A 27,564-nucleotide genomic window follows, 5' to 3' on the forward strand; every position below is an offset into this window, starting at 1 on the left:
TGGAATGGGGGGGGTCTGGCCAGGGCTGGAAGAAGGGGCACCCCCAACCTCGCTGCTTCTGTGGGACAGGATGGGGGTGTTTGGGGTCCTGCCCCCACCCCAGACATATGCGGGTGCTCTCTAGATCTGTGTTGCAGGCAGTTTTGGGGTGGCCCTCGCGTGGGGAGGGCTTTTGGGGGGGTCACGGGGCCGTGCCGCGGCTTTATCTTTGGGCGGGGGGGGCTCTGGGCGTGCCCCCGGCTGCGGCGGGGGAAAGCGAAAGCAGCCGGGGAGCGTGTGGCCGCCAGCGCGTGGCAGGGCCTGGTCCTGGGGTGCAGCCTGGGGGGCCCCCACCCCAGACCCCTGCATCTCCCCCCCCCCGGTGTTGGGGCCCAGGGTCCCCTCAATCCCTACCTACAGCTGGGTTTCCCTGTCCTGCCTCAGTTTCCCCACCTGCAGAATGGGGTTAATGATACTGAACCCCCCCCCTAAAAACCTTCCGGGGCCCCTCCAGGGCTCTCTACCGCCGGGGGGGGCAGTGGGGGCGTGGGGGGGGTCGCAGGGTGAATGCGGTGGGTGAAGCCCTCGGTGCCCCTGTGAGGAGCTGAGCGGGGTTATTTAAGGAAAAAAAGGGGAGAAATGGGGAAATCCCGGGGGTGCTGGCCGGTGGGGCTGGAGCAGAGGCCCCTGGGAGCCCCGGGGTTCTGATGATCAAAGCCTTTTCTATTCTTTCTTTCTCTTCCTTTAATTAATTTTTAAAAAATTATTATTAATTCAAAATCTTCCCTAAAATCTTGCCGGGGCTGGGTGCCCTACGGCAGCCGGTGTTCCGTGCGGATGAACGTGGCAACCTGCAGGAAACTGGCCTTAAGGAGCTAGCTGTTCACTCTGGAGCGGAATGGTGGGTATCTAGAAGAGACCTGGAGTTCTGGTCATGGGTGGGGGCTGCTGCTGTTGGCTATCCCCTCCCCCACTCCCCTCCCCACCCCTCACCCCCCCACACGCACCCCCGCTCCAGGGCAGGCCTGGAGGTGGTGGCTCCGGCGGGTTAGTCCAGTCCCCTGTCCCTGCTGGGCTGGCTCCCAGCCCACCGGTGACCTTGGGCAGAGCTTCGTGTCCCCTTCCCAGTATGGGGGCGGGGGGAGAGTGGGAGAGGGGGGGGTGTCAGGGGCCAGTGGGGGGATCCTGAGGGACACTGGGGGGGGGGGGGGGAGGAGGAAGGGTGACATTCAGGGGGGCTGGGGTGACCCAGGGTGCTGTGGGGGTGCGGAGAGGTGCTGTGGGGGTGGGCGGGGTGTGACACGGGTGGGTTTTGGGGTCGTGGGGAGGTGTGCTGTGGGGTGTCACGTGAAGGGGGGGGGGCAGGGGTGCGGGGAGGTACCTTATGGGGTGACACGGGTGGGGCCGGGGAGGTGCCCCGTGGGGTGACACGGGGGGGGGGGCGGGGAGGTGCCCCGTGGGGTGACACGGGGGGGGGGGGTCACACAAAGGGACCCGGGCCGGTGACGCGCGGGGGGGGGGGGGGCGAGGCGATGACCCGGGAAGGGGGGGGACGCGAAGAGCGACCCACGCAGCGCGGGGGCTGTGGGGGCTCTTAAAGGGGCCCCGCGCCCCCCCCCCCTCCACGCGCGGAGCCTTGCGCTGCGGGGGGGGTGGGTGGGTGTGCGCCCCCCCCCCCCCCCCCCCCCACGGCTGCGAGGCTGCGCCCCGAGGCGACGGGTGCGGGGGGGGGGGGGGGCGGCGAGCGGGCGGGGGGGTGGGGGGGGGGCGGCGCGCGGCCCCTTTAAGAGCGGGGCGGCCCCGGCCGGAGCAGGAAGGAGCCGCATACGGGCCTCGGCGAGCAGCTCCCGCGGGGCGGCCAGAGCCTGCTCCGCCCGCCCGCACGGCTCGGCCCGGCCCGGCCCGGCTCGGCTCGGCACGGCGCGGCCCGCTCCGCTCGCTCGGACCGCTCGGCCCCCGCCCGGTACGGGGAGGGGGGGGGGGGGGGAGAGGTGGGGGGGCGCAATGGAGGGGGGGGGGGAATGGAGGCCCTGACCCCCCCCCCCCCCCCCGCCGGGGGCAGCACTGGGGTTGGGGGGGGGGAGTGTGTGTGGAGAAGGGGGGGTCGAGGGGGGGGTCTGTGGGGAGGGGGGGGGGCCGGGCCGGGGCGGTTGCCCCCCCCCCCAGCGTCCTCCGCCCCCCCCCCCCCCCCCCCCCCCGCATGCATACGTTGTACTTGGCCGGGCCGTGCTGGGGGGGTCGCGGAGGGGGGGAAGGGCCCTGCGGGGAGGGGGGGGGGAGTGTGTGTGTGGGGGGTGCGCACCGCGCGGGGGCTCTTGGGAGTTGTAGTCCGGCGTCCGCGTCGCCCCGCAGGTGCGAGGGAGGGTTCGGACTCCGTTTCCCGGTTTGCCTTGCGTGCTCGGCGAGTGGGAGGCGTGTTGATGGGCAGCGGGCGGGGCCAATCGGGGCGCGCCCTCCGCCCCGCGCGCCCGCCCGCCCGCCGCCCGGCCCAATGGCGGGCGGCGCGCGGGGTGCGGGGTGGCCGAGGACAGGCGCGGCGGGGCCTTGCGCTGCCTCCCCGGGCGGGCCTGCGCCCCCCCCCGGCCCCGGCTCCGGCCCAGGCCCAGGCCCACACCCCCCCGGCCCCGTCCCCTTCCCGGCCCTGCCCGAGGGAACCCGGGCGGCGGCCGCGGGGCCGGGACCTCGCCTGGGCGCCCCCCGCCCCCCTCCCCCGCCCGGCCTCCATTGGCGGCGGCCCGCCCGGGGGAAGGGGTGGGGTCGTGGCGCCCGGCCAAGGCTCCCTGTGGGCCCCGCCGCCAGCGGGCCGCGGGGGGGGGGGCGGCCCGGCCCGGCCCGGCCCGGCGAGGGGAGAGGAGAAGAGGAGGAGGAGGAGGACGAGGGGAGGAGGAGGAGGAGGAGGAGGGGGGGGCCGGGCTGCTGGGTGGGGTCCCCCGGGGCGAGCGTCCTGCCAGCCCGGCCGCGGCTGGGCCGACCCGTGCGGGGGCGCCGGGCCGGGCCGGGCCGCTCCCTTCCCCCCTTCTTCCCTTCCCCTTCCCCACCGGGGTTCCCCCGTCCCCGAGCACCCCAAGGTCGTCACCGCGGGGAACCGGCCTGGGGAGAGGCCGGCCCGGCCTGCCGGCTCTCCCTGGCTTCGTTCTGGGACGGGGGTGTTTGTTTGTTTTGTGGTTTTTTTGCCCACCCCTTCCTTATCTCCCCCCGGCCGGCTCCGCACCCACCCCCGTGTGCTGAGCGGGGAGAGGGCGGTCGGGCAGCCGGTGGCGGTTCGCAGTGATAATCCCCCCCCCCCCCCCTCCTCCTCCTCCTCCTCCTCGGTGGTTGGGGCCCTGAAAGCCGTCGGCTGGGCCCTGCGTAGAGAGGGCTGCCCTGGAAGAGGATAAGCTTCTCTCCCCGCCGCTGGACCTGCGCAGCAGCGAAGGCCGACGAGTTGGCTGCGGAGGTTGACATGAGGGGCAGCATCCCTCACTCATAGCGAAGGAGAGGCCTCTCTGCTTGGCCAGGGTTGTGACACTTCCTTGTCTTCGCCGTCCCCCATCTCGAGGTTCTTGAGTTTGGGGCGGTGGGTCAGGAATCGAGCTCGCCCTTCGGGTACCTAAAGCTCCCGTGCCGAGCACCCCGAGATTGAGCCGAAGGTTACTGCCAGCTTCCCCAGGAGCGCTGCGTTTGTGAGCCTGATGGCAGGAGACAAAGTCACGGGCAGATTGCTTCGGTGACCGTGGTCTGAAAGCGGAGGCAAGCTGGTTGCTGCCTGAGGAAAGGGCTTCGTTGCTTGCATTGGGTCAATAGTGCGGGAAAAGCCCTCGGACCTGCGCGTCGACCGGGACTCCTGGCACCTGGGGCTTCCTCTTGCCAGAACTTTTAAATCCCAGCGTTCCCATGTTGAAAGCAACAGTTCCTGTCGTGCACCCGCAACCGATGTGACTGCTTGTGCCTCGTCTGGCTCTCCCATGTGCTCAGTTCCTGGAGACCCTCTTACTTGCAGGGCAGCAGGAGGCTGGGCAGCAAAGTTTCTCTCGGCTCAAGGACTCTTGGTAAGAGTTTGGTGCTGGTCCGAGTTCAAGATTAGCCGTGTTCCCCGTGCTGTTAATTGTCTTGGCTATCGAAACCATAACTTATATAATAAGTACTTTATAGACACGGGTAGAGAAGGTCTCTGCCTGGAAGAATTTACAGCCTAATGAGGGTTGAAGTTGTGTGCAGTGGAGCTAAAAGGTCATCCCGTCATTTTAAAAAGTGTTGGTTGTTTTTTTTGTTTTTTTTTTTTTTTTAAGGAAATGTTTTATTTCTGAATGTTTCTGCTGGTCCTGGTTGGAAATTGCAGTATGTGGGCACTTCTGGAGGCTGATCAGGAAGAGACGGGCTGGCTTAATTCTGATGGTGTGCTGGAGATGTTGTATTTAAACAACTTTTAAAAGGGGAAGGAAAAAAAAAAAGAGAGAGAGACAGAGAGAAACTGAGCAGTTTATTAGAGAGGAGCCATTCTTGTTTAATATTCATTCTGGCCCCTGTTTAGGCTTGTTCTGGTGAAAGAGGGAGTGAAGAGGCGCAACCCAAACATGGGTGAGATGGTGGGATTTTTCCACCAAGCCTTAATTGCGTTAGTAACTCAGGGGAGGGTTTTGCAAGGCATGAGCTCTTAATAAATTTGGTGGTGAATGAAAGTAGTTCTTCATTTTCTGCTCATCTGCAACTCTTTATTTTTTGCTCTTTATTTTTTGCTCATATATGCATCTTGTCGCTTTGTGGTAGCGGGTCCGATGATGATCTTTAGCTGTATCGTGGGCTTAATAAGAAGCTCTGCTTTGTAGAGGTGCTGGGCCAGCCGCGGCTGGGTGGAATTAATTTTGGCATGGTGAATGCGGTGGGTTCGCTTTGTGTTTTGTGACTTTTAAAGCAGAATTGAAAATTACAGTTGTTTTCCCGGCGTGAGAATCTGGATGTTGACATGGGACGCAAATCAGGGAAGAAATTTATGCTTATATCGAGGTGCTGCGATGGTTTGGTTGCACTGCCTGTCTTACTTGAGACCTTGTTTGGCAGATAAAGTGCTACCTGAGTGCTGGGTTTTAACTCTGTAGAATCGAGTCCCCTGCAGGTGTCCAACCTAAAAACTGGGGCGGGGGGGGGCCTGTGAAATTCCTGGTCTGCACTTGAGACGGAGCCTAAATGCTTGAGAACTGTGGCTTAATCTTGATTAAAACTGACACTTCAGGATTTTTTTCCCAGTCTCAGGATGCTGCATTTATTGAAAGAGAAGACTTCTGTGGCAAACAATTAAAATCCTACTGGTTATCTTGCATAGTCAAAGCAATAAATAGTTGCTCTTAACTATGCTCTCAACCAGCCTTAACCTCAAATTTGAAGAGACTGGTTTCAATCTGTAATTAAAAGCCTTTTGACGAGCAAAACTCGGGGAAAGGGAGAAAGACAGTGAGTCTCTAGGATGAAGAGAAGCATTTGCACCCAATCCCATGACCCTTTGATCCAAACCGGCGCATGTTTGCGTTCCCAATCGGCGTTAGCTGTGTGTCTGTCCCGATACCTGTGCCTGGAGCATCCCGCTGGTCCTGGAGGAGCTCTGGTAGGACGTCAGAGCGGGAGTAAACGAGGTCAGACAGGCGTCGGGATCCTCCGCGAGTATCCAGGGACAATTGTTTCTCGCCCAGCTCCCTGGCCGTATCGTCTTCCCTCCGCGCATAGTTTCAGTTTCCCTGCCTCCCCGGTGTCATTGCTGGCTCCTGTAGCAGAGTCCGGACATGACTTCCACAGTGCAAACGGTGCAAAAGTCGTTCTGTGCCTCGAATCGCGGTGGGGCTCCTTCCCCACCCCCGGAGACCCAGCCGTCTGAGGGGCTTGTAAATCTTCCTGCGAGATCTCGGGCAGCAGCTCCAGGCTGCAGGTGGAAGGAAACTATAGGGATCAGCGTCCTCTCTTAATGTGACAAGGTGCGAGAAACTGGAAACTGGTGCGAGCTGCCCCGTGGCTGCAGGTGGGAGCCAAGGCCACGTCGGTGAGATGAGCCGCAGATCCCCTGGCAATCAGCGGCTTTCCGACGCCTTTGCTTCGCCGACCCCTTAAAAAATGCGTACAGCCGGACTGTCAGGAGCGCGATCTCCCTGACGACAGCCTTGCTGTCTCAAATACTTTTTGCCGATCTCCTCGAAGCTGTGCACGGATCCGTGTGCCCTTCCGGGGTGCCAGGGCCTGGGCAGAAACGCACGGCGCAGGCGCTTGCTGCGTGATTTCTTTGCCTGTGAAGGGTTAGCACCTTCGGGACCCTTTTCCTCCCGCTTTCCACCCCTGTGGTTCCGTAATGCCCATCTGAAACTGCGTGAGATCCTCTCCCTGCTGTGGGAAGGACTGCTGCCCTGCTTTTTTTTAAGAGCAGGGGATGCTCCCAAGCGTCCCAGCGCTGTGTTTTAACTCCCTCTTGCCTGCTCTTAAACTGCAGTTGTGTGCCCTGTTTCCTTCCTGGCTCGTGCACCTACTTATTTCCCACCGGCAAACTGGAAACCAGTAAGTAGATTTTTTCTTTTTTTTTTTTCTCTTTTTTTTTTTTTTTTTTTTTTTTGGTTTTTTTTTTTTTTTTGTTTGCTTGAGTGCCTACCTGACACAGAGCTGGGCAAGCATCGAAGGTAGGCTTGTAGCTACAGGTTGCTGCTCTCTAGTTACTCGGAGCCTCTTGCCCCAACAGGCAGAGTACATGCGGTACCGGTTCAGCGTTCCCTCCCTTCATCCCCGTGCTGCCCAGTCGTGCGCCGAGGAGGGAAGGAAAAGAGCTTCATGGCAGGACAGCATTGCCGGGGATGAAGCGCGTGGCATGCTTGCTCTCAGGATTCGCTTTTGCACGTCGCGTGGAGTCAAGAACGGCGAGACGAGCTGTCTGTTTATCCACAAACTAGGAATTACATAAGGGACTGCCCTGCCCGGTATGCTCTGCTTTGTCAGTAAACTCCAATCTTATGCTTTTTTTTTTTTTTTTTTTTCCCTTCCCTTTTTTTCCCCCCTTCCTGGTGTGGAAAAGGCAACTGGTCTTCGAGGTGCCATTTGAAGCAATTAGGTTAATGCTATACCTCCGACATCGAACGAGGAAGGCAGTAGGAGCGAGGCAGGAAATGTCAGGCTTCTCGGAGGGGGAGGACGCGGAGGCTCGGAGGGGGAACCTGTGACATGGCTGTGGGGTGGGAGAGGGACAGGTTGATTTTGGGGCTCGAGGGGGAGCTGGGCTGGAGAACCGGGCATGCAGGGAGCAGGTCAGGAAACAGGCGGGTGCTGGGGGGGGAGCTGCAGGAATGGGGGGATTTGGGATTTGAGCCATTCTTATGGTTCTCTCAGTTTAGGAGAAAGAGAGAAGCTGCGACAGGGGAAGGGGAATGTGGTGCGAGGGGGGCAGATGCTGTCAGCCTTTCTTGGGGGAAAATGCTGGTGGTGACTTGGGGGGATTTTGGCCAGAGTGGGGAGTGCCGGCTCTGGCCTCTTGCTGGTCTGTGGTCGTGCCTGGTCTCTGAAGGGGAGGAGGGTGTAAAAATATGACCTGCAGAAGCTCTCGTTTTCATCCAGCCTTGAGTGGCTGGGACGTGCCGGTGGTCCCGCAGCCCCCGCTCAGCCCTTGTGCTTTGCCGAGCAGTGGGTTAACGCTGGCAGTGGCTTCATTTCTTTGTGACGAGTCTTCAGTCGCTCCCTTTGGCGAAGGGGCAAAACGTTGCCTTTCTGAAATACTGGCAGCTTATTTCTGCGTGGATCTTGGTGCCTCCAGGCTTACGAGGCTTCTGAGTTGAAAAAGAAACCTTCCCCTTCCATACACACTGTGCTCCTAGGCAAGGGCTGCTCCTTTAGCCAGGATTGAAACACACAGAGTTTGATGTTGTGTGGGTTTTTTGTGTTTTTTTTCCCTTTGCGTGTAACTTCTCCTAAATACTTTAGAAAGCCTCAGAACTAGGGGCTGAATAGCAAGGGCTTGGTGTTCTGCAGGATCTCCTGAAAACCCCGCTGTGGTTTTGCAGGGAGCTGCTCTGTTGCTGTACGGCAACAGCGGAGCTATGTGGGAGAAAACCCGTCGGAGGGCTGCGGCAACAGGCGTGTGGGCACACTTGGGCTTGGCTTTTGAAGAGTTTGTTTCAGCAGCAAAACAAGCAGCTTCCATTAACGCAAGGGTGGCCGGCCTTCCTGTCCCCGTAAACCATGCTTGGACATTTTCAGCAGGCTGAGGGCTGTGTGCGTAGGCTGCAGCGGCTCAGCTGAGGAGAGGAGGGAGGCCTGGGAGCAACTCACGCACAGCCTTTCTGGAGTGAAGGTGGGTTTGCAGCAGGGTCTGAGGGTCGCTGGGCGGCTCTCAGCCTCCTCGGTGGATGGCGGTGGCTCGTTTCTTTCTCAGAGAAATTTGTGCTGCCTAGAGGCAGTCCCAGCGTGAAGACCTCTTGTGATGGGACTCGGGACCATCATGTTGAGAAACCCTGAGGCAGAGCAATGGTGCCGGTTATGGGCGGCTTCTGGCACAAAAGTAAACCCATGCATGCACCGAAGTTCAAGGGACACGCACTGGCCTTGGGTCTGTGACTACACGAGCTTGAACCAAGGCACATTCCTCCTGGATTAAATATGGTCTCTGATGACAAAGGAGAAAATTGTCAAGGAGGTCTGGGTGGAGTAACCAGTTCAAGCTAACCTTGCAACATAAGAGAAGTTTTAGTATGTCCTGGTAGTTGCTGTCAGCGGGGAAGAGGGCCGTGTGTTGATCCGGCACGGGTCGGTTTTGGAGGGGTGGCAGGATGGGGAGGCTCTGCGTCACGGCTGCCTCTTTCGGATGTGCCGTAACAGGTCTGGTGGAGGTTGGGCCGCGGTGCTTCATGTGACGTGGCAGGCGGGAGCAGACCACTGCCGTCTATTGGGGTCTAAGTTGACTTCTGGTTTTTGCCAGTAGTCGATGCTGCAGCAGAAACCGAACTTCCCTGTGCACTGTGCGAGGCTGTGCTGTGCCCTGGAAGGAAATCCCTTCCCAGTTACAGACTTCGGTAGGGATCCGCAGCGTTGCAGAGCGTGACATTTGGTCATCCCTCGTCTGTTTTCTTAATTGCGGAAGTTAGCTACCAGCATCTTTAGAGATGGAGCCGCGCTGTGTCTCCTCTGGGCGGTGAATGCCATTAGGTTTACGTGAAAGCCATAGACCTTGTCCTGGGAGATGCAGAGTGCTTCTCCCCTCTCCCCAAGCACTAGGGAGATGTCGGGACTGGGCCCTATGCACTGCTGCAGGTGACTTTCCCTTTGCTGGTTTTGGTTTCGTTCTCCTAGTCAGCAGTAGTAATGCTCTCTGTGTTGTGGTTGTGCTTAGAGGTCAGAGTTTGAATTGAAATACGGAGCCTGAATGGGGGAGGCAAGGAGGGAAACGGGGATGGGATTGCTGAAGGGTCGGTTGGTTGGTCAGACCCTGGATTTGGTGTTAAAGCTGGTAGTTGTGAGCCCTTTCCTCAGTGACGCTTGTCTTTCCGCTGTCCATGCAACTAGAGAAAAGCCGCATCTGGCATGTCCTTTCCCTCCTGGACCAACATGTAAAAAGCACTTAAATTCAAGCAGTTTTGGAAAATGAAGAGCAACAAGCCCTTTTCTTCCTGGTACGCTCCGTAGCAGTGTCCCTAATGATTTCCTTTAGTGTGATGAGGAATCCCAGACCTCTAGCATCTCGTTAACAGCACCAGAGACCAGCTCCACCCGGGTAGTCATTATCTCCCTGCTCTGTTGTGGTCGCACCATCTCTTCTGCTGCTTGCTTTGCAACCCTGTGCTGCCAGAGGACTTCAGGAGCCCGGTTCCAGTTGCTCTTGCTCTGGTTCTGGCTTGGCACGAGTGGTCACTGTTACACCACCAAAGTGTCGGTGAAGTTCTCCTTCACTTCTTCCCACTGCTGACACAGTGGTAAGAGCTGGGAGGGGGGCAGTTTTGAATACTGAGAAGATTATAAATGGGTTGAGGTGTAAAATTTAAATGGGTTTCTTGGGGATACCTTCAATCAGCTGCCACGGTTCGCCCGAGGTAGCAGAGAGATTGCTGAATTACCCCCAAAACCTGTCTGTCCAGGAGCTGCTAGGCAATGTGTCACCTTGATGAGAGGCTTGGTGGTCATCCCTTCATAGCCCGGTTCGATACCTGAGCTGAAACACTGGTGTAACGTGGGCTTGGGACTTCTTCATCCAAATTCTTCAATGCAGCTCTTCCAGCCTAATTTAGATTCTCTGCCAAATATATCAGACCTACGCAGGCTCCTCTGAATGAGCACAGGATGCAGCCGTTCCTGAGCGAGGAAATGGCTGGCTGGTGTCTGGGGGGAGGGCTGTCCTTGCTCCACCGGCTCTGCAGATCTGCCCCTTTTGGCCAGCCCAAGGAGAGGAAAGCACCATGGCAAAGGCAACTCTTGGCACCGCCCCTACCTCTGAGGTGCTCTGCTGTGGAAGGGGATTGTTATTATTATTATTTTTTAATATGAAGGAAAATCAAGGTTCTTTATTACTTGTGGTCGTTAAAGTTCCCATGATGCTCATTGAGGGTCCGAGGGGCGTTCAATTCCAGCGCTCCGTCCAAACTTCAATGGGAGCAATTACCAGATATTCTTCCTACCAGAGTTCCCTTGGCAGCAGTAGCAGGATGTGGGATTCTCCTTTCCTGTCTGAACTTCTGTGCTGCTAAAGCGTTGTGCGTCCTGCCCCAGATACTGTTGTTTCTGTGGCGTATTAGGTGTTTCTTCCCTGTCGATATATGGCTCGTAAAGTGCTTTGGCTCTTCTAAGATGGGGGACGTGGCGTTGATCCGTGCTGAAGGATCGGCGTTGATGTATCTGCAGGTTTTTGGGTGGCTTTCCTTTCACCTTGGGCAGCTGCTTGGTATGAAACAGTCCTAGAACGAGGGTTGACTCTGCGCTGGAGCTTCCTATGCTGCCCAGGCATATATTTCTAGACAGTAGGGAGAGGCAAACCTCCCTGGCAGGTCAGACCTGGCAGCAGCAAGGAAAGCCCCAGCTGTTTTGCTTACCTGATAGTGGTGCGAGTTCGTCGAGTTGGACTGAAATGAGGGGTGGTTGCTGTAACTGAGGAGCTTGGGCTACCTTCTCGGATATTGTCATAGCACCTCGGTTGTTTTTCCACTTCACGTTAAATTTGAGACATTGAAGCGGGATGCTTGGAAAGCTCTGATCTTTGGAAGGATCAGAACAAAACAACCACCCTGCTTTGAGGAACCAGTGGAGGGGTAGTTTGGTCTGGTTGTGTGATCAGGAGCCCAATGCCTGTTTGGGAGCCGACTGAATCCTCATGATGCGGTCAGTCTTGTTCCTTAGATGAGCCTTCATGTGAATTCAGCGATTAGAGCTGCGGTAACAGAGACCTGTATTGAGAGCTGTGGCAGAGGCGCTGGGGGATAAGATGCTTCCCAGAGTCAGTGCCTTCAGATGGGGATTTGTAGGGGGCTGGAGGGGATGCCCGTTTGCAGAAAACAGAGCCATATTGTCCACAAAGAGGCCACAGATATTTGCAGGGTGCTTGTTCTGCTCTGATCTCTTCACTTCAATGGCTGCATGATCTTGGTCATGCCATATGTGTCCTCTGGTGTTTTACCCCAGATGCGATGTCCAGTCAAGATACAAGAAAGCTTGAATTCGCTCTTTTTGCCGTTGATGGCTCAATTACCTGCTAAACACAAAAAAATTCTTCCCATTGCATTATCAAAATTTAGAGTTATTAAAAAAAAAAAAAAAGCGTGCTTTTATTTTATCTTAATTTTTTCATACAGTGCAGTTTGCTCCTGTTGATGTGCAGGGTCTTCCTCTCAAGAACATGCATCTGTTTTGCAGGTCCACATAATTCGGATAGTTTGGCACTAAACTGCCGACAGCGCATTCCTTCTAGAGAGCAGTTGAATTTTAATAGCACCATAGAGTGGTTGAAATAGTGACTTCTCCCAAGCAGGCAAAACGCCCTCCTTCATTTCCTCCTGCCTACCATCTTCCCACCTTTTTGGCTTTATGCTTCTGCGTGCTAGGTGTGTTTCCCGAGGCCTCTGCATAGTTTAGGGTGGATCCTGGGCAGAGGGAGACCTGCTTGGGCTTGTCCTTGGGATGTTGCAGAGCTTGGTGTCAGCAGAGATGATGGCTCATGCTCCAAATGGCCGGAGAGCTGCGTTTTATCTCAAGGGATCCAGGCTTGCAGATGTGTCCATGCAGCTGGAAGAAGGAAGGGGGGAACTGGGATGATTGCTCCCTAAATATAAAGCGAAGAGACAAGGACTTGCATTGTGTGACCTATAATTGGGGTGAGCTATTCATAGGGAAAAAATGCCCATTTCTCCAGTTGGTGGTGAGTGAGGGCTAGGATAATGTTTGGGCCTTGGGCAGCAAACCACTGACTTTTTTTTTTGTTTTTTATAGCAACATTATTTTAATAATTCTTTTCTACCACACAGCAGCGCTGCTGCAAAGTCAGCCCTGACACTGTCATATGTGCATTTCCTCTAAGAAACTGGGCGTAGCAACCTGTGATCTCCATTCCTTTGGTACCTTGAGCTTCAAGAGGCCAAATAACCACGTGCCGTAGCCCAAAACACAGTTGTTCCCAGGAAACCTTGCATTGTGGATCGTAGCAGTGCCCTAAAGCCATTTTGCCTCGTGCTCAGTGGAAAAGGCGATGATAATTTTCCCTTTCTGCCCTGAGCAGGTGCGTAGTGTTGCTCAAGCTTCTCATCTGTGCTGCTGGAGTGGGTGGCACCTCTGCGGGAGAGGAGAGCCCTGCCTTTGTAAAGCGATTTGGGATCTTTTCCGGATGAAGAGCACATTGAAAACATTCGCTGTTACCCAGCTAACCAGATGTGACTTAGCTCTTACACCTGATACCTGTGTATTTCAGAGGTGTTGTAAGCTGCTCAGGTTCCTCTGTTTGCCCAGCTAAATTTTAAAGAAATGCAAAGAAGCAAAAGGGAAAAAAACCAACAACAACAAAAAAACCCCAAACAACCCACTGAGGTTATGTGGAAAACTAGTAATTAAGCAGTGTTTTGTCAGCACTTTTGGTTGTGATCCCATCTTAATGTGGTCGTCTCATTTGAATGTAAATGTTAAATTCCAGAACTCCTGTAGGAAAGCGATTGGGTGACATCCCGCTGGACTCGAGGTGAGTAAAGTGCAAGCTCAGGGGTTTCGGTTAACGCTCTGTTCTGCTCTTTTGCAGTTCGTCTGGTAGGTCTGAAAGGAGCGAGTTGATAACTTGAGCTTAAGAAAATACCCTTTTAGTGTTGAGGAGCAGCATCAAACTACAGTCGGCCTCAGTGCAAAACCAGTTGGATGTGGAACAGCTGAAATTGCTGCGAGCAGCGTCTCGGGGAGGCGGAGGGCTTCCCTCGCTCGCAGCGTTCAGCAGCACTTCTCGCACACAAAAAAATTACATTTTTCTGGCCTGGAATCGGGCTGCATTTGTGTCGGGCTGACCTGGGGAGCCGGGGATAGCCGAAGATTGGTTGCGTTGGTATTTTGGAAATGCAGAGCAGGCTCAGCACAAATGAAAGCAGAGTTAGCTGAGTAGTTAGGGACGCATGTCGTGTTATGCCAGGTTTGTAAATAAGGTTTGTAAATAAATTTGAGAGCTCTGGTATTGTTGTACACTCTCTCTTTCAAATGGACTGTATTTTAAGTTGATGGTGCTCCCTCAGCTGCTATGAGTTGTATGCGAGGACGATTTCCTAACTTCTCAAACGCAGCCACTTTGGGGTGAAATGTGGCATCTTTGCAACCCTGCAGAGACGCGCAGTCTGGGACAACAAGCGTGTAACGCCTTTTCGGCGGTCGGAGGGTGTAGAGAGAGAAAAGAGCTGCCTGGGAAATTTAGGTCAGTAGTTGAAGCTCCCCCTTGGTGGCCCATTCAGACCTTATTCTTGCCAAGGAGGGGACTAGCTGGCGGTCATGCCAGCGGCTTTTGTCACTTGTCACCTGGCCGTCGGGACCTTTCTAAGTGGATTTCACCCATCCTGCTGCAGTGGCGTTGCACCCTGTGCCTGCTCCTACTGCATGCAGGTGGTGGGGTTTGTTGGTTGTTTTTCTTTTTTTTTCGAACCTGTAAAGGTGGAAAGCTCTGTCTCTTGTTACTAATCCCCAGGCTTTAATACTCTGGCTGTTCAGCCCCCTGAAAAGGGAAAAGGGTGTGATTTTTAAGGCCGTGTGAGTCTCTGGCCGTGGCTCGAACATCTGGGTGCCGAAGCCGTTCCTGGGGGGCTCGGGGCAGCCCGTTTGCCCCTCGACGTTCTCGGCCACCGCAGATGAGGGACACAAAGGGCGTGTTGTGCGAGGAGAATGAGTTGCGAAGTTGTACAACTTTCCATGCCAGCCCTCGGCAGTCTCATGACCCTGCAGCCGTTCCCACACTGTCCGGCCGATTGTCCCGGCCCCCTGGCCGGAGGGGGGGGGTTGACCTTGCCTGCACGGCCTGACTTGCTCCCCCAGGCCCCCTCGGTCCCCGGAGCCGGGCACCGCAGCCGACAAAGCCCGGTTGTGTGGGTGACGAAGCTTGGCTGCCCAGAAGACTATTGCCTGAAGCTTCAAAATGCTTCACGCAGCTCAAATTCTCTTTAGAGGGAGGGGGGAAAAAGCTTTGTAAAGCATCTAATTTAGAGGGGAAGGGGGGGGAGAAGGCTCTGATGTCATTTGCGGGGCCAGGAGATGTTGGGGGGTGGGCACAGGGGTATCAGACACGCTTTTCTGGGGAGCGGAGTGCCGTGGTGGCTCAGATGGGGGACTTTTGGGCAACTCTGGGGCTGCCCTGGTGGGAATGGGGCAAGAGATGCTGAGGCAGCGGAGGCTTCCCCTGTTGTAGCCCAGCCTCTCGGGAAGCCTCGGGGGGGGGGGGGGGGTGTCCCTCGGACCCCCTGCGGATGCAGAGATGCGGTGACCTTGCCCAAGGTCACAGCTGAAGCCAGTGCCCGAGTTTGGAGGAGTGCTGGCTTTCCTGGTCCCCATGCTGCGCTTAGCCATCAAACAGCCTTTTCCTCCCTAGCAAGGACCTTTTATTTTAAAAAAAACCCTGTGAAATAATGGCTCTGAGTTCAAATCCTGCCACTGCAGGAGCCTAGGAGGTGGCTCTGGGGTCGGTGCCCTTGCTCCGGGCGTCTTGGGAAGGTGCCTTGCTTCGGCGCTTGGTCGCGGTGGCAGGACTTGCACCAGCAACCCTGCGCATCCAGCCTGGCTCCTCTGGTTCTTCCCTCCCATCCTGACCCCTCTCCATCACGTTGGCGTGATGAGCTTAAGGCTGGTTTATGCATTGCTGTTGTTTAATATCGAGGTGTTTGCTTCAGATTGGTGTTTCACAGGCTCAGAACTTCCTCAGAACCGCCTTCTCCTATGTTTTCTTTGTACAGAACAAGAAGGTGCAGAAATTCCTTGGGTTTTTTTTTCCCTTGGATTAATGAAGCTTTTTAAAAATCAGAAAATAGGGAGAACTACTGAGAAATCTGCTAGCAAGCCCAGAATGGGGGTGGGTGCGTATGTCGGGAAGCAAACGTTGTTTTGCAACCTGGTTGCTAGCTCCCCGTGCTATAACGTGGTGCTGGGAGTTGCTTCCTGTGTAATTACTTCTGTTCTGGATGTGCTCCTGAGTCATCCATCCCTCCCGCCCCCCGTTGCATGGAGCAGGCCACTTCCCTCTGTGCCTCAGTTTCCCCATCTGTAAACTGGGGACTTTGATACTTACGTTTGTGCCAAGCGGTTTTGCAAACGAAATTATTTGTGTGTGGATATGCTGCGGGTTGTGTTAGCCCCTAAGCATCCAGCGCTTGCCGGGGGTGGGTGTGGAAATACATTGATTTATAGGCAGACAGCATCTCTGTGGCAAGGAGTAGAGGAGTTTGCTGCTTGAGACAGAGAGGAGGGAAATATTATTCCCAGTTTAGGGGATCAGAAGGCAGGGCCTGGGAGAATTCAGGGGCTTGTTCAGAGCAGGCAGTGCGGTGAAGCCGGGCAGGTTTTGCTCTTGCCTGCGTTTGACCCTGGTGCCCCTCTCCCGGCGATGGGGAATCCCTTCCCAACAGAGGTGAGCCAGCACTGGGCTGCTCGGTTCACTCTGGCTTTTTCAGCCTTTGAAGAGAGGATGTATTTAAAGTCAAGTGGATCTGTTTCTGCCGTGCTAGCGCATCAGGAGTGACTTATTTATCTTTTCCCAAACAAACCCTCGGCATTGGAAAGAACTGCTGCTTCTGCTGAAAAGCCTTTCTGAGATGCGAGGGGCTGGTGCCAGGTCTGCTGCCGGCGCTTCGTGAGACCAGTCTCCTTTCCTCTCTGGCCGCTGCAGAGGCTTCTGTTCCTGGGGAAGGTGCAGCGGGTGCCTTGGGTTTAAGTGTTTAAGCTCAGCTGTTTGTAAAACGCCCTTAGCAGCAGGCTGGGGTTGTTGGTGCTCCCCTGTTCCTGCACACCGGTGCCCTCGAGCGCTGAGCTCGCTGCTGTGCCCTTTCCAAAGGATGCTCGCTGCCAGCACCCTGCCCGCATCTCTCTGAGAGCGACTGCAGACCCCGGGAGCCCAGGGACGAGCGATGGGAACGATTTTCCCAACGATTACGTGATTGTATCAGGACTTTGGCTGGGCAGAGCAAGGCTGAATGAGCAGGGGACATTTCCAGTAGACGTGGTGGGATTGGGAAATACTCCCAGAGGTGGACCGGGGTCTACTGGTGAGGCTCAAGCCACTGTAGCCCAACGCCGGGCACGCCTGCCAGCTCGGTCCAGATGCTGTCTGGCTGTATTAACCCTGGCCCTTGCCAAGGCTTGCTAGCTCTGGCCCAGATCCGTGCTAATTCAGCTGTTCTCCCAGACTCTATCTTGAGAGCACCTGGGCTGTGTTTCTCCTCCTCCTTCCCAGAGTGAAGGTAAGCACGGGTCTGTCCTTGCCTGCCGATGGAGGCACGTCTTAGATGCTGGGCAGGACGGCGGACTCGACGGTGATGTGGAGAGGTGCAGAGGACGTGCCAGCCGATAGCCAGTGCTTGTTGCAGAGCACGCTGGCGTCGGCGGACAGCTACCTGCTCTGCGTTGGGAGTTTGCCCGTGCGTTGTGATGCCTCCAAGCAGCCAAGGCCCCTGTGACTCATTGCGCTTTCCTTCTTCTCTCGTAGCCTTTTGCATCGAAGATGGCGGGTGGCGTGGACGGCCCCATAGGGATCCCGTTCCCTGATCACAGCAGCGACATCCTCAGCAGTCTGAATGAGCAGAGAAACAACGGGCTGTTGTGCGACGTGATCATCTTGGTGGAAGGCCAGGAGTTCCCCACCCACCGCTCCGTCCTGGCGGCGTGCAGCCAGTACTTCAAGAAGCTCTTCACCTCAGGGTTAGTGGTGGACCAGCAAAACGTGTATGAGATAGACTTTGTGAGTGCGGACGCCTTGTCGGCTCTGCTGGAGTTCGCTTACACCGCGACCCTTACTGTCAGCACTTCAAATGTCAATGACATCCTCAATGCCGCCACACTGCTGGAGATCCCGGCGGTAAGGGATGTTTGCACGGATCTCCTGGACAGGAAGATTCTGGCCAAAAATGACCAGATGGATACAGTAGATCAAATTGATCAAAGGAACCATCTCAGAGCAAAAGAGTACCTGGAGTTCTTCCAGAGCAACCCCGTCAATGGCCACCAAGGCAGCTTTCCGTGGACCAACCCAGAGTTGAGAGACCTTCAGAGACTGAACTTCCGAGGCCAAGAGGAGGAGGAGGAGCCGGATTGCAATGGCATAGAATTCTACTCGCAAGCCCCCCTAAACGAAAGACCAAAGCCGAATGACTGTGATCCTGACAGCAATTCAGCCATGTGGCTGGACAGAGAGGAGGAGGAGGCGGCTCCTGGCTCCTTGTTTTCACCTTCTCAGAATGGACATTACAGCGGCCGTGGCCTGCCCACACCGGGAGAAGAGGAGGGGACCCCGGGGGGGGCCTCTGGACCAGCAGGAAGCCGGTGACTCCCCCAGCTTCGTTCCTGCTGGAGCGGAGACGGAGGATGATGTGAGGGAGGTGGATGGCTTGGCTGCTAGCGCCCTGCTGCAGCAAATGATGAGTTCCGTGGGGAGACAGCAGCTCGGGGAGGATGACCGAAAGGATGACGATGGGGTCATGGATTATTACTTGAAATATTTCGGCAGTTCGAACGAGGGCGACGTCTATCCGTCCTGGTCCCAGAAGGTGGAGAAGAAGATCAGGGCAAAAGCATTCCAAAAGTGCCCCATCTGCGAGAAGGTGATCCAGGGGGCTGGCAAGCTGCCGCGCCACATCCGCACCCACACCGGGGAGAAGCCCTACGAGTGCAACATCTGCAAAGTCCGATTCACCAGGTAAGGAGCGGGCGGACGCTGGAGGGAACTGTCACACAAAACCGGCTCTTGGCTTTCCCCGGGGGCCGTCGTGGGGCTGGTCTTGTGCAATTTTATCTTGCCTGCTCGGCTAATTTCCATCTTAACAGGTGAGTTGGATATGAAGGCCAGAGTTTTCCAGAGAGACGAGCGATTTGGGTGTCTGACTCTTGAGATATCTCAAGGGGCCTGTCTTGATAGCCGGTGCCACACCGTCCCAGTCTCCTGAATTGCTGAGCTCTGCTGGAAACCTGGCCAGACCCAGGCTTGTGCAGAGGCCAAATAACGTGGTTGATGAAACGGAGCTGCAGCCCTTGGTGTTTCCATCGTGGCCGAGGAGCCCAGGGTTGAGGCGAGAGTCGGAGAGTCGTTTAGAAATGGCTCCGTGGGGTGACTGAAGCGCCGGCGGCTGGTCATCGGGTTGGGAAGAGGCTGAACCCCCCCCCGCCCCCATCGCTCGTGTCCTCTCACGGCAAACCACGGTGGGCTGAGCGATGGCCGCCCCGAACAACACACAAACCCCGGTGCCTTGATTCAGCTCCCCGGGGGCGTTCGCCTCGGCACTGTTTCTAATCAGGGTTCCTCTGCTCCTTCCCTCCGCCACGGGAACACTGAAGAAAGGGGATATTGTTTGGATTCCTCCGGTTCACTCGAGTCCACGCGTCGCAGCACCGCCTCCTCTCTCTGGTCTCTGCGGCTCTGATGGCTGAGCCGGGGCGGGGGTCTCACCCCGGTCTCCCCCCGGCCCTGCCGAGGGACCGCGTGGGCTGCCTGGCAGAGGAGCCGGATTGCCTACCCTGCCTGCTCTCCGCCTGCCGAAATATTCCCAGCTTCGCGAGTGCCGACTGCTTCGCTGCCAGGGCTGGCCCTTCCTGAGAGCGTCTCCCCTTAGAGGACGGGGTCCACGGGGCTGCTCCCCGCCACGGGCAGCCCCTGGACACGGCAGGTGGCTCCGGCATGAAGCCGATGGAGCTGGGACGTGGGCAGGAGACCGTGTCCTGCCCCACGGCGCTGCCGGCCCCCTCCCCACGGCCGTGGCCGCACCCAGCCCCACGTTGGATAGCTGAGGAATGCAGATAATGGCGGGGGCAGCATGCCAGCCCTCTGCCGCTCCCCCAGCACCCGGCCCTGCGCCGCTGGGCCCTGCCACGCGGCACCTCCTTCCTTGTGCCGGATCTGCCCCGCGTGTGCCGGGGACCTCTGGGCGCCGCGCAGAATCCGGCTGCCGCACCGGAGCGGTCCAAAGTCCTCCCGTGGCCGGGAGCCGGAGGATGCGGAAACGCCGTGGGGTCCCCGGCAGACGTCGGCGCTGGGGGGTGGCGGCAAGGGGGAGAGATGAGGGGAGGAGTGGGGCTTTTTGGGGGGAAAAGGAGGTCTGTGTGGGGCAGCGCCGCCTCATCGCTTTTTGATCTCGCCCTCCTCCTCTGGGTTTTGGATGGGGACCTGCTCCCTACGGGCTCCCGGGAGGGCCTGGCGCTGCAGAGAATGGGGTGGAAACTCTGTCTCCCAACCCCTATAAACAAGGCCCTTTCACAATATACCAGGGCTGTGCTATTTTCCAGCCAAAATACATCCCCCCTGCTTCTTCCCGCAGCCAGCGTTTGGGCACGGAAAAGCCCGGATGAGGACAGAGAGCCACGCTCGGCCTTGCCGTGCCCCGTGGCGTGTCTCGCCCCACAGCAGCTGCTGAGCTGGCCTCAGGCGTTCACACCAGTCGTGGAAAATCTTCCGTGAGGCTGCTGCTCAAAATTGCAGCTGGTTTCCAGCTCCCTCTGCTCGTGGCCAGCTCTCCGGGGGTGCGCCAGCCTTTTCTCCCCCCAGCACGGCCTGCCGTGGGGTATGGCAGGGAGTAATAAACTCAAGCTGCCGGCCCAGGTCTCGTCTGCTCTGGGTTGTTTTCGGCGGCGGTGTCCGTGAGTTGCTTTTTGCTGCTTTCTCCCCCAGCACCTGGGCTGTGCTCGAAGCCTTATCTCAGAGGCTCCCAATGTAAAAATGGGTGCAAACGTGACCTTATTTTCCCCCTGATGTTATTATTCTTCTGCATTCCTTCACCGCGCTCTCCTTCCTCATCCTCGTCACGTCGGGTGACAGTGAATTGCTTGAAAAGAAAGCCCTCTGCCATTAAAAAAGCCGCGTATCGCAGTAGACTGGGGAAGCCTGGGCATGGGGAGCCTGCTTGGAGAGCAGCAGTCCCTGCTCTTGAAGGAATTTTGGGGGTAAAGGCAGGAGGACGAGCCAGGACTGTTTTGCACAGGGTGTTTCCCTGCCACCCCCTTACCAGGTGGGGACCAGAGCCTGTTGGTTTACGCTGATTTTTGCTCACTTGTGCTTCCTGGTTCCTCCGCGTTCGCAGGGGGAGGAGCGGCGGTGGCCATCTAATAATCTTCTGAAAGAAAGGCAGAGTAATTTTGTAAAAATCAGAAATATTTATAAAATTTACTAAATTATAAAGATTTATTTTTAAAAAAAGCTGTTTTGATGTGCTGCTGCGTACCACGTTCTTCTAAACAAGGCCCACCTTCCCAGCCCCTTTGGGAGCTGCGTTGAAACGGGAGACGGACGCGTCCTTGGTGTTTTGATCCTTCCCTTAAGGTTTAGGACTTCTTGAGGCCTGGTGCTGCCAAAATTCCCCCCCGCCACGGGTGAAGGCAGGGGTGGCTGTGCTGCGATGGGGCGCGCGGGGCGGGAGCCTGCCTTTTCCATACAGGAGAGCAGAGAGGGATGGGTCCGGATCCGCTTGGCAAGAGGCGAGCGGTTCCCTTGCCCTCTGCCCGGGCAGGGATGGTGCCTCCTCGCCGCCTGCTCTGCCCCGCCACGCGCTTCGTGCCTCATTTTTTTTTTTTCCTCCAGGAAGACGTGAGACGCTGCGGCTCACGTGGACTTGTTGGCCCCCGGCCTGGCTGCTGCAACTGCCCTCCCCGGGCTCTGGCAAGCAGCGCCTGCGGCTGCGCGGGCCCTGCCAGAAGCCGGCCGGCCCTGTACCGGGCAATGCTTGGCCCCAGACGGGGCGACGCTTGGCCCAGTACCAATGCTCAGCCCCGTACCGAGCGATGCTCAGCCCAGTACCGGGGGATGCTTGGCCTCGTACCAGGCAATGCTCAACCCTGAACTGAAGCTTGGCCCGGTACCGAGCAATGCTTGACCCCGGACTGGGCGAAGGTCAACCCTGTACTGGGCGATGCTCAACTGTGTACTGGGCGGTGCTTGACCTTGTACCGGGCGATGCTCAGCCCTGTACCAAAGCTCAGCCCTGTACCAAAGCTCAGCCCAGTACTGGGTGATGCTCAACCTTGTACTGGGCGATGCTCAGCCCTGTACCAAAGCTCGGCCCAGTACTGGGTGATGCTCAGCCCTGTACTGGGCGATGCTCAGCCCTGTACCAAAGCTTGGCCCAGTACTGGGTGATGCTCAACCTTGTACTGGGCGATGCTCAGCCCTGTACCAAAGCTCAGCCCAGTACGGGGTGATGCTCAACCTCGTACTGGGTGATGCTCAGCCCTGTACCAAAGCTCAGCCCAGTACTGGGTGATGCTCAGCCCTGTACCGGGCGATGCTCAGCCCTGTACCAAAGCTCAGCCCAGTACTGGGTGATGCTCAGCCCTGTACCAAAGCTCGGCCCAGTACTGGGCGATGCTCAGCCCTGTACCAAAGGTCAGCCCAGTACGGGGTGATGCTCAGCCCTGTACCGGGCGATGCTCAGCCCTGTACCAAAGCTCAGCCCAGTACTGGGTGATGCTCAGCCCTGTACCGGGTGATGCTCAGCCCTGTACCAAAGCTCGGCCCAGTACTGGGCGATGCTCAGCCCTGTACCAAAGCTCAGCCCAGTACTGGGTGATGCTCAGCCCTGTACCGGGTGATGCTCAGCCCTGTACCAAAGCTCGGCCCAGTACGGGGTGATGCTCAACCTTGTACTGGGCGATGCTCAGCCCTGTACCAAAGCTCGGCCCAGTACGGGGTGATGCTCAACCTCATACCAGGCGATGCTCAGCCCTGTAGCGATGCTCGGCCCCGTAGCGATGCTCGGCCCCGTGCCGGGCGCAAGGACGAAGGCAGACCCCCAGGCTGACCTGCGCCCCCCCTCCCTGTCCTTTCTCTCCCACGCAGGCAGGACAAGCTGAAGGTTCACATGAGGAAACACACCGGGGAGAAGCCGTACTTGTGCCAGCAATGCGGCGCCGCTTTCGCTCACAACTACGACTTGAAGAACCACATGCGCGTCCACACCGGCCTGCGGCCCTACCAGTGCGACAGCTGCTTCAAGACTTTCGTCCGCTCCGACCACTTGCACAGGCACCTTAAAAAAGATGGATGCAACGGTATTCCATCCAGGAGGGGCCGTAAACCCCGGGTGAGAGATGCCGGGGGTCTGCCTACCACCCCTACGGGGAACCCCGAAGATGGAAGTTTTCAAGCCGGTGGGGAGAGTCAAGAATCAGAGGACACCCTGCAGAGGAACGGCCAGGAGCAGCAGCACTTTGAGGATAATTCAAATAATGAAGCATCAGGATTGAATGTAGCAGGAGGGTCGTCTGAGGGTAACACGCAAGGACTCTCCTAAACCAAAAAAACAAAGTGTCACAAAATCTAGTTAGTACTTTTCCTCCGATTTTTCTCTTTAAAGATGTTTCTCTCCCTTTTTTTAAAAAAAAAACAGAAAAAAATATATATATATATTATGTTTCCAATCTTCCCATCGTAAGCAGGGCTCCCCCGAGGATCCCTCAGTAGCCAAGGACCTTTTCTTGGAAAGGCAGATGCTAGGAAGCACAGGGTGGGGATGGAAAGTGGCTCTGTCACATGGAAAAGAGCTTCCATGTAAATCCAAAGCTTTATTTTGTGTCCAAACACACGTTAAAAAAAAAAAAACAAACCTATTTCAGAGAGAGATCTATTTAAGAAAAAAAAAAGCAAAAATAGAAAAAAAAAAAGTGGTAGGAGTGGAAGGGCTCTTTCAGGGCGGGTGGTACGCGGTGCCTCGGAGGGCCGGGGGGAGCGGGGCCAGCCTTCCCCCCTCCGCTTTTTGGGAAGTTAAAGCTCCAGCGGCGCAAGATGTTCGGTCGTTGCTGCGTCCCGAGGTGGAGATGGCTCCTTCCAGGGAGATCGGGGTCGGTTTTTTGGGGTAAGGGGGGGTGGGTCCTGCCCACCAGCCCCGGCGCGAAGCCGAATTTGCCAGAGAGGGGAGCCGACGGCAGCGGCTTGGTGTAGAAAATTGCCGAAAATTGCCTAATCGTGTGAGCGGACAACCAAGATTTTGCAGGGTTGCTGTCGGCAGCGGGTGTCGGACACCCCGGATTGGGGACACCCCGGGTTGGGGACACCCGGGACCGGGGACACCGGCTCAGCCGGAGCCACGCCGGTGCCACCGCCAACGGGTAACGCCGGGCGAGGGTCCGTCCGTCCCCGCGTCCGTCCCCATCCCGGGGTGTCCGGCGCATCCCGGGAAGGGGCTGAGACGGATCCGGCACAGCACGGATCCCACCGACCCCTTCCCAGCACCCGCTGCCCTGGCAGAATTTGGGGCTGGGGGGGGGGAACCCTCCCCCCTAGGCTATTTTAGGCACTGGGTCAGCGCAGCAGTGTTCCCATATGCCCCGAAAGCGCCTAAAAATGGCAAATTCCTTTTAAAAAAGGTTATTTGAGGTCTCCCTTAAAGGGGCAGGAGGCCTTTGGGCGGGGGGGGGCGGCACGAACTGCAGCGGCCCCAGCTCCCCCCAGCCCCCATTCCCTATATACATATACATATATATATATATATATATATGCTATATGGCTCTAGAGGCGGGTATATAACCCTCGGGTTTAGCAGAGGACGATAAGAAAAGGCACCTTTCAGCTGGTCACCTGTTTTCTAAATGCACATTTTTAAATGAAAAAGAGATTTTAAGCCCTTTATTTTGAAAGCACTTTTTAGATTCTCTTCCTTTTTTTTTTTTTTTTTTTTTTGGTCTTTTTTTTTTTTTTTTTTTCCTTTTGGTGTTTTGTTTTTACTTTCAAAGCAAGAGCAGGTTTGGCCGAATGTATTTTGGAGAGGGAGTGAGAGGGGAGTGTGTGCTGGGGGGGAGGGCTGAGTGGTGGGGGTGGGGGAGAGATGGATGTTTATTTAATGCAGAAAAAGCAATAAAAAATAAAAAAAAAACCATGATAAAAAATAAAAAAAAAAAACAAACAAAGAAGTCTTAGCACTTTGCGATGGAACGGGTACTTTGAGATCACTTTATCTTAATTTAAAAAGCAAAAGCAAAACATGTTTACAAGTCAAAACCAACTTCTACGGAGAAAAAATATTATTAAAAAAAAAATCCTAAATTTATTTTTGTAAGAAAAATGTGTATATATATATATATATTTAAAAAAAAAAATCATAGGCAGAATCCAAGTTCTATTTCATGGAGTAATAAAAGCCGCAAGGTGTCCGATGGGAGGAACGATGCTAATTAGGTTCTGTGACATGCCCTGACACCAGACCCTCCGAAGTCGTTGCACTTCGTGAATAAAAAAAAAAACAAAAAAACAAAAAAACAAAAAAAACCGAAAACCACGGAAGCTTGAATTTTAGGCAGGAATCATGGGGGGTTTGTTTTGTTTTTGTGTATTGTTCATTTCTCCCCTCACCCTTTATTATTTTTTTTTCTTTTTTTAAATTTTATTTCTTCAATGTTTTCTAGCCAGTGCTAGTCCAGACGTCTCACCCATCTCCCCCCCCCCTAAACACACCGCGGAATGGGGGGGCCGTGATGCTCCCCATGGGCTTTGCATCCCTCCCGGTCCCCCACCCCAGCCCTGGGCAGGTAAATTCGGATCCGGGCATCGAATCCTCCCGGAAAGGTACCGGAGGGACCCGGATCGGGGCCGGCAGCGGGGGCTCTGGGGTGGGGGGGGCTGCAGCAGATAACCCCCCCTCCCCGGCCGATGCCCCAGCCGGGCTGAACCTCTGCTTAGCACTGGCTAATTCTGGCATATGCAAAAAACAAAACAAAAAAAAAAAAAATCAAGCGTGGATTTGTAAATAGACACTTACTTGAGGTTCTTTATTGTAATCGGAGTTGTGGTATCTCTTTTCTAGTTTGTGTTAATTTTTATTCCCGGTTTTTCCCCCCCCCCCCCCCCGCCCCAGCTCCTCGCTGCTGCTGTTCTTCCCTCCCTCCCCACTCCCAGCCCCGAAAGAGCCTTGGAAAGTTTGGGGGGGCTTTGGGTGAAGGGCCCCCGGCGCTTGGGGAATAAACCCTGCGGCTTCCTCCGCCCTGGCCAGCCCTTGGACAGCAGGGGGAAAAAAAAAAAAAAAAAAAGATTGGGGGGGGGGGAGGGGAAAGAGGGGAGGGGAAAAAAAAAGAAGGGGGAAGAAAAAAGAGGGGAAAAAAGAAATGGGGAAAGAAAGAAGAGGGAAAAAAATGGGGGGGGAGGAAAAAGAGGGGAGGAAAAAGAGGGAAAATAAAAAGAAAAAAGAGGGAAAAAAGAGGAAAAAAAAAGGAAAAAGAGAAAATGGCACAAAAAGTAAGAGGAGAGAGAGAACTAGTCTCAGGATTCCCCGCGGCGAGAGCGTCCCCACGCCTGCGACGTCCCCGCGTCCCCGTCCCCCCCGGCCTCTCCAGGCCCCCCCAGACCGACCCCGGCCCTTGCTGGCAACACTTTAGCACAAATTTAAGTTTGCACTAAAAACAACAACAACAACAAAAAAAAACCCCAAAAGCAAAAAAAAAACAACCCCCAAACCCAGCAGGTTTGTCCCCATCCCGCAGCCATCGCCTGCCTTAACCCCCAGCTCTGCAGCAGCGACGAGGTCGTTCCCCCCCCCCCCCGCGCACCGAGAGGGTTTGGTTTTTTTTTATTTCGTTGTCGTTCTTGTCATTATTTTTTTTTTTTTTTTCCTTTAATTCAGGTTGTGATAAAGTGTTGCCAAAGATACTGCTGAGTTACGCCGGGTCGGGAAAAGAAAAGAAAAAAATAAAATAAAATAAAATTCCATAATAATAATCACCGGACAGAACCCAAAGGGGAAGGTCAAACAAAAAAAAAAGGACAAATTAAGGGTTTTTTTGGTACAAAAGAGGAAAAAAACAACTGCCCCCGCCCCCCCTGCAGTGGGGGGAGCTGGTGTGGGGCTCAGTCTGGGGTTGGGGGGGGGGGCTCAGCCCTGGGGGTCCCAGCCCAGGACACCAGGCTGGGCTGGGGTGTTCCCCCCCCCCCCAAAAGCCACTGGTGACCGTGGGGGGGGGGACATTCCCTCCTAGTTTGGGGTCTGAGGGGTGGCAAAGGGGGGGGGGCTGCAGGGGCTTCACCCCCTCCTGTGGCCGGGGGGGGGCTTGGAGGGGGGGGGGCATCTCCTTCCTTCCCCCCACGCTGCTTGTAAAGATGCTGCATCCAGCCCCCCCCAGGGGCTTGTGCCCCACAGCCCCCCCCCCAGCAATGGGGCTGGAGGGGCCGGAGGGGGGGTCCTGTGCCCCCCCCCCAGCCTGGGCAGTGAGGGGGGGGCTCATTCTTCTGCAGGAAAAGGGCTTATTTCCCCCCCCCCCCCAATTTCTCCTTCAGCACCCACTGGTTAGTGCCCCCCCCCCTTTGGGGCGAGGGTCCCACCAGCCCCCCCCCCCACCCCCGAGGCTTGATTCGACTATTTAAAAAGAAAATAAGGAAAAAAATTATATATATAGCTATATATCGTATCTATTTATATTTTCGATTTATTATGAAAAGTTTTATTTAAATAAAGAGGAACACTTTTTAAAAAGAGCAAATCACCACGGCGTCACAGGACGGAGCTTTCTTAGGGGAGGGAGCCGGGGGGGGGGGGGCCATGCCGAGTAGCAAAATGCTGCGTTTAAAGTTGTGTTTTCTATAAATTATATATATATATATATATACACACACACCGAGAGCTTAAACTTCTCCTGGGGCAGGGGGGGTCACGCGTGAGGCCGAGCTCTGCCCGGGAACCCAGCGAGGATGCTCGAGATGGGGCCACTTCTTTTTTTTTTTTTTATTTCTCTCTTTTTGTTTTTTTTTTTTCCTTTTTTTTTTTTTTTCTGCGTCTTTATATATAATCTATTAAAGAGATTCTCTATCTAAAGCACTCGCAAGGTTTCAGCGGTTTTTATGTGTAAACTACTTTTGTGGTATATCTGGGTAAAGGAGCGAGGCGAGGAGGGAAAAAAAAAAAAAAAAAAAAAAGCACAGAAAAGACATTCCATAGATTGTAACTTTGATAGTTCTTTATAAAGTGTGGGAGACGAGGAAAGAAAAAAAAA

At 55.8% G+C, this 27,564-nt stretch overlaps 1 protein-coding gene across 1 annotated transcript; it reads left to right on the plus strand.

Moving 5' to 3' along the window:
• The first annotated feature begins 1,798 nt into the window (after window positions 1–1,798).
• ZBTB7A (zinc finger and BTB domain containing 7A) lies at window positions 1,799–26,315 on the plus strand. Its single transcript, XM_030033357.2, is given in 4 exon segments — window positions 1,799–1,942; window positions 17,102–17,898; window positions 17,900–18,307; window positions 22,430–26,315. Coding segments are annotated over 3 exon segments (1,644 nt in total). The 5' UTR covers window positions 1,799–1,942; window positions 17,102–17,116; the 3' UTR covers window positions 22,884–26,315.
• The last annotated feature ends 1,249 nt before the right edge of the window (window positions 26,316–27,564 follow it).

This window comes from Aquila chrysaetos, chromosome 12 (genome assembly GCF_900496995.4).
Source record: "Aquila chrysaetos chrysaetos chromosome 12, bAquChr1.4, whole genome shotgun sequence".
Lineage (NCBI taxonomy): Eukaryota > Metazoa > Chordata > Aves > Accipitriformes > Accipitridae > Aquila > Aquila chrysaetos.